At 53.1% G+C, this 9,148-nt stretch overlaps 1 protein-coding gene across 2 annotated transcripts; it reads left to right on the plus strand.

Moving 5' to 3' along the window:
- The first annotated feature begins 300 nt into the window (after nt 1–300).
- PCDH8 (protocadherin 8) lies at nt 301–4,864 on the plus strand. 2 transcript variants are annotated; one of them, XM_070380828.1, is made up of 3 exons: nt 301–3,065; nt 3,254–3,461; nt 3,927–4,864. In XM_070380828.1, exons 1-3 carry the CDS (start codon nt 438–440, stop codon nt 4,301–4,303), a joined length of 3,213 nt encoding a protein of 1,070 aa, XP_070236929.1. In that variant the 5' UTR covers nt 301–437; the 3' UTR covers nt 4,304–4,864. The 2 variants fall into 2 exon arrangements, with proteins under 2 accessions (XP_070236929.1, XP_070236930.1); XM_070380829.1 differs by having other exon boundaries at nt 301–2,771.
- Nucleotides 4,865–9,148: the final 4,284 nt, after the last annotated feature.

Consider the following 9,148-nt stretch of genomic DNA (forward strand, 5'->3'; position numbering starts at 1 on the left):
CGCTGACAGGAGATGAAAAAAGCCAAAGGAGTTAAAGAAACAAAGGAAAAGATTCTCTATTTTCCCTTTCTTGTTTTCCCCTCTAAGCCCCTCCACGGTAAAGGGATCGTCAGGGGCTGGCGTAGCGGCGGCGCTAGAGCCAGGCCGCCATTGGCTGCCCAGCTCGGGTGATTTGCATTTCGGCGGCTATAAAAACGGAGGCGGCTCACAGCCGCGCAGCTCCAGCCCGAAGAGGGAAGGGGAAGGTGCTGAGTGTGGGCGGGATCCACGCGTCCTCCGAGCCCGCCGGAGCCTCTGAGCTGCAGCCTGCAGACTTCTCCTGCACACGGCTCGCAAAAAAAGCGTGCACTCGGGAGCCTGGGACTCACGCCCGGACCTGCAAACCACAGAGGAAATCGCTCGCTCAGCGTTTTGGAATAGCGCTTGGGGCTGGCGGCATGAGTCCAGCCAGGCGCGGGGGCAGCCCCTGCCTTTTCCCCTTGCAGCTCTTCAGCCTCTGCTGGGTGCTCTCGGTGGCCCAGAGCAAGACTGTGAGATACAGCACCTTCGAGGAGGATGCCCCCGGCACGGTCATCGGGACCCTGGCCGAAGACCTGCATATGAAAGTGTCCGGAGACACAAGCTTCCGCCTGATGAAGCAGTTCAACAGCTCGCTGATCCGAGTGCGTGAGGGCGACGGGCAGCTGACCGTCGGGGACGCGGGCCTGGACCGAGAGCGGCTGTGCGGCCAGGCCCCTCAGTGCGTGCTGGCCTTCGACGTGGTCAGCTTCTCCCAGGAGCAGTTCCGGCTGGTGCACGTGGAGGTGTCGGTGAGGGACATCAACGACCATGCTCCGCGCTTCCCCCGGGCCCAGATTCCCGTGGAGGTGTCCGAGGGCGCGGCTGTGGGCACGCGCATCCCCCTGGAGGTGCCCGTGGACGAGGACGTGGGCGCCAATGGGCTGCAAAGCGTGCGCCTGGCAGAGCCCCACAGCCCCTTCCGCGTGGAGCTGCAGACGCGCGCGGACGGTGCCCAGTGCGCCGACTTGGTGCTGCTGCAGGAGCTGGACCGCGAGAGCCAGGCCACCTACAGCCTGGGGCTGGTGGCCCAGGACGGCGGCCGCCCGCCGCGCTCCGCCACCGCAGCCCTCAGCGTGCGCGTGCTGGACGCCAACGACCACAGCCCGGCCTTCCCGCAGGGTGCCGTGGCGGAAGTGGAGCTGGCTGAGGACGCGCCCGTGGGCTCGCTCCTGCTAGACCTGGACGCGGCGGACCCCGACGAGGGCCCCAACGGCGACGTGGTGTTCGCCTTCGGGGCCCGCACCCCGCCCGAGGCGCGCCGCCTCTTCCGCCTGGACCCGCGCTCCGGCCGCCTCACCCTGGCGGGGCCCGTGGACTACGAGCGCCAGGACACTTACGAACTGGACGTGCGGGCGCAGGACCGCGGCCCCGGGCCCCGCGCCGCCACCTGCAAGGTCATCGTGCGCCTCCGCGACGTCAATGACAACGCTCCGGACATCTCCATCACCCCGCTGGCCGCCCCGGGCGCGCCTGCTGCCTCGCCCTTCCCCGCCGCCGCCGCCGCTCTTGGGGGAGCGGAGGCCACCTCGTCGACTGGGCCTGGGACACCGGAGGCGGGCGCCGTCTCGCTGGTGCCGGAGGGGGCGGCTCGCGAGAGTCTGGTGGCGCTGGTCAGCACCTCGGACAGGGACTCGGGCGCCAATGGGCAGGTGCGTTGCGCCCTCTACGGGCACGAGCACTTCCGGCTGCAGCCTGCCTACGCGGGCAGCTACCTGGTGGTGACCGCGGCGTCCCTGGACCGCGAGCGCATCTCCGAGTACAACCTGACGCTGGTGGCCGAGGACCGCGGCGCGCCCCCGCTGCGCACAGTGCGGCCCTACACGGTGCGCGTGGGCGACGAGAACGACAACGCGCCGCTCTTCACACGGCCAGTCTATGAGGTGTCAGTGCGCGAGAACAACCCGCCGGGGGCCTACTTGGCCACGGTGGCCGCCAGGGACCCGGACCTGGGCCGCAACGGCCAGGTCACCTACCGGCTGCTGGAGGCCGAGGTGGGCCGGGCTGGGGGCGCCGTGTCCACCTACGTCTCCGTGGACCCAGCGACAGGGGCCATCTACGCGCTGCGCAGCTTCGACTACGAGACGCTTCGCCAGCTCGACGTGCGCATCCAGGCGAGCGACGGGGGCTCCCCTCAGCTCTCCAGCAGTGCCCTGGTGCAAGTGCGGGTGCTGGACCAGAACGACCACGCCCCGATCCTGGTGCACCCGGCGCCCGCCAACGGTTCCCTGGAAGTGGCGGTCCCCGGGCGCACAGCGAAGGACACGGCGGTGGCGCGCGTGCAGGCCCGGGACGCAGACGAGGGTGCCAACGGGGAGCTGGCCTTCGACCTGCTGCAGCAGGAGCCGCGAGAAGCCTTCGCCATCGGCCGCCGCACCGGGGAGATCGTGCTCACCGGCGACCTCTCGCAGGAGCCGCCCGGCCGAGTCTTCCGGGGGCTGCTAGTCATATCCGACGGCGGCCGCCCCCCGCTCTCCACCACCGCCACCGTCAGCTTCGTGGTGACGGCGGGCGGCGGACGCGGGCTGGCGTCGCCGGCAGGCGCGGGGAACCCGGAGCGCTCTCGCCCGCCCGGCTCGCGGCTCGCGACGTCGGGGCCGGCGCTGCAGTGGGACACGCCGCTGATCATCATCATCGTGCTGGCCGGGAGCTGCACGCTGCTGCTGGCCGCCATCATCGCCATCGCCACCACCTGCAACCGCCGCAAGAAGGAGGTGCGCAAAGGGGGGCCCCGCCGGGAAGAGCGGCCCGGGGCGGCGGGCGGCGTAGCCTCGGCTCCCGGCTCCCCGGAGGAGGCCGCCCGGGGAGCCGGGCCCAGGCCCAACATGTTCGACGTGCTCACCTTCCCTGGCAGCGGCAAAGCGCCCTTTGGCAGCCCCGCGGCCGACGCGCCCCCGCCCGCGGTCGCCGCCGCGGCCGAAGTGCCGGGCTCGGAGGGCGGCGGTGCCACCGGGGAAAGCGCCTGTCACTTCGAGGGGCAGCAGCGGCTCCGCGGCGCGCACGCCGAGGTGAGGCCTTCCTTCGGCCGGGCGCCGCGCTCGGTGCTCCGCGGACAGGCTGGGGGAAGGGACTGGAGGGGCCTGGGGGTGCGTGCGCGGGAGACGCCTAACCTGTCGCACTTGTGTTTTTTGTTTTGTTTTGTTTTGTTTTCTGTCCAACCCTCACCCGTGTTTGCTGTCGGCATCCCTGGCTGCAGCCCTACGGCGCCTCCCCCGGCTTCGGCAAGGAGCCGGCGCCCCCTGTGGCTGTCTGGAAGGGACATTCCTTCAACACCATCTCCGGCCGGGAAGCGGAGAAGTTCAGCGGCAAAGACAGCGGCAAAGGGGACAGTGATTTCAACGACAGCGATTCCGACATCAGCGGGGACGCTCTGAAGAAGGACCTCATCAACCACATGCAGAGCGGTGAGGGCTCCTCCTTCACGCCGGGTTCAGTGCCCCCCTCCCCCCGCCCCGCCCCACCCTTGCTTTTCGCCGGGATCTCTCTTCTGCATTTCGGTTCCCAGACCCCCGATCCCCGGTCCCCGCATTTTTCTGTCCTTGAGTTCCGGTCTCCAGCCTGTCTCAAACGGCGAATACCAAAATGCCACGTTGAGACAGCGCCACCGCCTAAATAAACCCCTCATCCTATTAGGTTATTAGCTGAGAAGGGGGATTCTTTTATTTATTTATTTATTTATTGCTTCCCTAAAGCGTAGGTAGGTTAGTATTAAGGTGGCCTTACAGGAAACAGGGCTCATTTCAGATCTAGAACCAGGGCGTTTATTTTCTTACACGCTTCCCTTCTCAGCCGCCCTGCCCCTGACCGTTCCTGTAACCTCAGTAACCATCGTGCTTGTGTTTCTCCCTTGTGTTTCTCTTTTCTGTTAGGCTTGTGGGCCTGCACCGCGGAGTGTAAGATCCTGGGCCACTCTGACCGCTGCTGGAGCCCCTCCTGCGCTGGAGGGCCCAGCACACACGCCTCGACTCACCCCCCAGCCCAGATGTCAACCTTCTGTAAGAGCACGTCCCTGCCCCGGGATCCTCTGCGCAGAGACAGTTACTACCAGGCCCAGCTGCCCAAGACCGTGGGGCTGCAGAGCGTCTACGAGAAGGTGCTGCACAGAGACTATGACAGGACAGCCACTCTGCTATCCCCGCCTCGGCCAGGGAGGCTCCCAGACTTGCAGGAGATCGGGGTGCCCTTGTATCCGTCCCCCCCTGGCAGGTACCTGTCCCCAAAGAAGGAAGCCAATGAAAATGTGTAAACCCATGCTGCATGTTGTCACTCATACACAGGTCACTCCAGAGATGTCCTAAGTTATTGACCGGTTTCAGTGTTGTATATAGAAATATGCAAGATGTGCCTTAAAATGAAGTTGTTGGAAGCTATTTCCAATCACATTGGTACTGTTTGGTATTTGCAAACAAAAATGTAGTTAATGTAATTTTTATGAAATGTGTGCAGTATTTAATTTTTTCTTATCATGCTATTGACTTTCATTTCCCTTGCGGCTTGCCATTTTCTTAGTGTTTTTAACCTGTACATGGTGTAATGTAATGTTTGTATATAATGAAATTTTGTTATATTTTTATATAATAAAAGCTAAAGTGGAAGTTATTGCCAAAGGAACTGTCTGTTAGACAAAAAAAAAAAAAATATGTTGGGATTACTTAATGGAAATTTATCTTTCACCTGAAACAACCTTGTGTTTGAGAAGTTTTGCCTGGCCAAGTATAACTTGTATATCTTGAGTCTGTGGTAGATTTCAAGTTCAATTGTTATTTAATTACATTTGGTTTTCTGTAAACCGTGTCACTTATAAGCACAGTAATAAAGGATTTGTCATGTGTTTGAAGAATCTGCTAATTGCTTTTCCTACAGTTGCCTGCAGTCAGGCTTTCACAAATAATCTGAGTAGCAGAATTAAACTTTTTTTCAAGTGCTAATTATTTGGGCATTATTAGTGTTCACAGCAACATTAAACCTGTGGGATTTCAAGTATTGGCATCTCAGTCAAGTATATTGATTGCTTTTGTAAAACAAATGCCTTTCCATATACATCAGGCATGCTATAAAATTCCTGCCCTCATTTATTTACTCAACAAATGTTTATGGAGCATCTACTAAAAAGTGGAGGAAAACTGAGTTTGGACTGTTCTTTCACTAATTAAACAAACCTCTGTAAAGCTTTTACTAACTGCTGTAGCTTCTAAGAACTGGGGTTTAAGATTAAGATGAGAGAGTCCCAAGAAGCTCTTAGCTTAAATATTAAGGATTTTAATATCAAAAAGAAACTCAAACTTATGGGTGAAATGATGCTTGGGATGTGTTTTAAAATATTCTAGAAGAAAGCACAAGGCTACGTGAAACAAAATGGAAAACATATTGGTCATGGTCAGTGCTAGCTTGGGTTTATGTATGTGTGAGGGGAGAAACTTATACTAAACTATTTGTGTATTTGTGTTTGAAAATGTATGTAATGAAGTTTTTTAAACACACACACACACACTAAAGACTTACACCTGTCTTATACTCTGTGCATTCATTTTATTAGAAATTAATAATGAGGCTAACATTTCCCGAATGAGCTTTTATAGGAGTGGCTGCTGCTGCTAAGTCTCTTCAGTCGTGTCCGACTCTGTGTGACCCCAAAAATGGCAGCCCACCAGGCTCCCCTGTCCCTGGGATTCTCCAGGCAAGAACACTGGAGTGGGGTGCCATCTCCTTCCCCAATGCATGAAAGGGAAAAGTGAAAGTGAAGTCGCTCAGTCGTGTCTGACTCTTTAGCAGCCCACCAGGCTCCTCCGTCCATGGGATTTTCCAGGCAAGAATACTGGAGTGGGGTGCCATTGCCTTCTCTGTTATATGAGTGGCGCTCCTTACAAAGATACTCTGCATGAATTATCTCATTTAATCCTCAAACATCCCCCATAAGATGGGAACTATCATTATTTACAAATATGGAATCAGGGACACAATTTAGGTAAAACACCCAAAAGTCACAAAGCTAGTAAGTGGCCAGGATAAGATTTAACTAAGATTATTCAAGGCAAGAAAATAAAATGAAATAATGAATTTTTTTTTTCTTTTTAACTTGAAAGAAACAAAGAGTTAAGTAGAACAGTCCCAATGCATTGCCTTTACTGCCTGATGATTGTTTAGCACTTTATATTTGTGAAGTGCCTGTGTTCCTTTATTACTAATAATAGAGAGTGAGGCACTGTAATGAATAGTGGAGCCCTCAAAGCTACCTGTTGAAGTCATAATTGAAACCAGTGGTGGCTCCAAGCTGAACAGCAGGGTGGGTGCTCACAAGCGCCTCACTCCCTATGGCCTGTGCAGAGTTCAGTGGTTTCTGCTGGCAGTTGAGCTGAAAATGCACCTGACGAGCTCAAACAGCCCAGACAGACCTCAGCTCCTGGAACAAAATGCTGGATGTGACCAGACCCCAGCTAGACCTCCCATTCCAACATCCAAAGCTTTCTTCTTGAGCCAGTCTCTTCAAATGCAGAGCAAAAAAATGAATAATCTCTCATTAGCAGCCTAAAAGCATCCAATCTCTGAATGCATTTGCCAGCTCTTCTCCTTCAAAAGCAAAATAGTGTCATTGTCATCTTATTTTGTTATCTTATTTTGTGCTCTGCAAACTTGTTTCCCTGCCCCCCAGATTTCGTTTTCAAAATCTCTTTGACTTTACTGTCCTATCTTTCCCTAGAGGAATGACCATTACAAGACCTGATGTTGCTTGGAACTTAAAAAAAAAAAATTAAAATGAAATTCAGCCCTTAAAATTGTCTAAATGAAAAACAAAAAGAAAGAGAGAGAAGGGTACAAGGGTACTCATCTAAGAGTCACCAAAGGAACTTTCAGAGAAACAGGAGCTAGAGGAAAGAAGCTCTCTGTTTTTTCTTGAGAAATGCTGATTCTCAAGCATATGTTTGAGGAAATATATTGCTTTATTAAGTTAAATGAGATAATATACATGCAGAACACATACGACCATGTCTGGCCTATAGTGAAACATCCTGCCTTCATCTTTCCTTGCCTTCCTCTGGAGCCAGTCTCTAGTATAACTATCAGTGCAGCCCTATCTGCAATGCAGGAGACCTAGGTTCCATCCCTGGGTCAGGAAGATCCCCTGGAAAAGTGATTGGCTACCTACTCCAGGCTTCTTGCCTGGAGAATCCCATGGACAGACTAGCCTGACAGTCTATGGTCCACGGGGTCACAAAGAGTCAGACAGGACTGAGCGGCTAACACATACATCCATCCACTCAGAAAGAGAAAACAGATTCAGGATGCTTGGCCTTGTTCAGAGATGGGTTTGGAATCTTTGTCTCTTCCGCTTTCACTATGGAGACCAGAGCCTGATATGCAAGTATGGCTAAAGCAAGTATGGCTTTACAAGCAACAGTCTACAAGCAAGTATGGCTAAAGTGAACATCACAGAAAACTCACAAGCCCTCAGTGTTTGTGATGGTTCCACAAATCTGCCTTTGGAGGCGGAGGCGTACAACCCTGGAGTACCTTCACAGTGAACATTGGGACCTGGAAGGCACTTGGGGACGTGGGAGGTCACCTTGAAAGAGAACTAGAGCCAGACTTTACCTATTTCACTTTTTATGTCTGGCCCCATTGACTTGGATGTGCTACGCTTCCTATAATAAAATATCCATCAAAGAAACCACTTCAGAAAATTAAAATGTAAGTGGTTTCCACATCTATTGAAAAATACATTCTGAAATAGAGCGAAAACAGGATGCATGTCTCCAGATACAAATATACATGGACATGGAGAGAAAGAAATACACGTGTATATAAAATCAGATATTAGCTAAATATCTGGTTTATCTCACTTGGCAAATACAAGCTTTTATCATCTAAAACTTCTACTTTAGAAAATAAGCATATTCGCTTTAGTCCTGGATTTAGTAACCACAGGATAATTGGAACACTGTAAGTTTTGAAGGCAAACTGAAGCAAAGTAATATAGTACTTGATGAGGCACTGTGCTTTGTGACAATTCCGGCTTTGAAAATGCTGTCTAGTTTTCAACGGCTATGCAAGAACTCAAGAGAGTATTTATCATTCCATTTCTTCAGAGGGAAATAATCTGCAGTGGAATTCGCCAACAGGTTCAAAGTCACCTAATAAGAGAACAGCAGGCAGAAAGAGACAACGGGCTGGTTTAAAAGCCATCACTTAAGCCACCAGATTAAATGTGCTTCTGTGGCGGGGGTGGGGGAAATCTTCACTCATCATCAGAGTGCGAGGTTTGCTCCCACAAAACTTGTTTCAGAAATTTCAACACATCAAAGTGAAGCCTGCATAGTTTAATGGGGAATTAGGAAAATTCCGTTTGCCAATCCAGTATGACACTTGGCTAGATCTCAAGACACCTCAGACTCAACATGTCCAAATCAAAATCATTCTCCCTTCTCAGCCACCAAAAACTACCCCTCTGGCAACTGTTTCTGCACTTTTCAGACCAAGCTAAATACTTGGTATTTAGACCAAATATTAAAGTTGTTTTAAGTATTTAGACCAAACACTAAAGTCATTTTAAGATGCCACTGAATTTCTTACTTCTGCTCACCAAGATTCATTGATTCCCTTTCCCAACTATTGTTGAATTGTTCCTTCACTCCACTGCAGCAGGTAGAAGGCCTTGCTTACATCCCCGCCGCAGCCCTCTGTGTTCACTCCACTTCTGCTTGCCATATGAGTCTCCATCCAGACATTGGCCTCTGCGGCCTGAGACTTTGCTGAGAGCTTGGGGACCCCACCAGTGTTTGGGCCCACAGAAGTTTATTCAAACTGTGTACAGAGAAGTCTGGAAGCACCAGGGATTTAAGACCTATATAGGCAACCCTCAGCTCATCGGGGACAGGCATCGGGGGATAAATACCCTGGCTTTCCCACCCCTTGGAAGGACAACTCTGAGCTGTGTTCTGTACAGTTTCCCTGAAAGTCGCAAGAGAATCCAAACTCAGGTTGCCTACAGCAGCAACTTCCTCAGTCAGTGAACTTTCTCACCGCCTGTCTCATTTTCCCCACTCAGTCACTTGTGCTTCCTGGGATCAGCTCCCAAACAAACTTCCTGCACTCA

This window comes from Bos mutus, chromosome 12 (assembly GCF_027580195.1).
Source record: "Bos mutus isolate GX-2022 chromosome 12, NWIPB_WYAK_1.1, whole genome shotgun sequence".
Taxonomy (NCBI): Eukaryota; Metazoa; Chordata; class Mammalia; order Artiodactyla; family Bovidae; genus Bos; species Bos mutus.

Bases quoted from the DNA above. Each gene is read 5' to 3' on its own strand.
- PCDH8 (XM_070380828.1), top strand. From the start codon at position 438: ATGAGTCCAGCCAGGCGCGGGGGCAGCCCCTGCCTTTTCCCCTTGCAG. The intron at 3,066-3,253 runs GTGAGGCCTTCC...CCCTGGCTGCAG, and splicing joins TCCGCGGCGCGCACGCCGAG to CCCTACGGCGCCTCCCCCGG. The intron at 3,462-3,926 runs GTGAGGGCTCCT...CTTTTCTGTTAG, and splicing joins CATCAACCACATGCAGAGCG to GCTTGTGGGCCTGCACCGCG.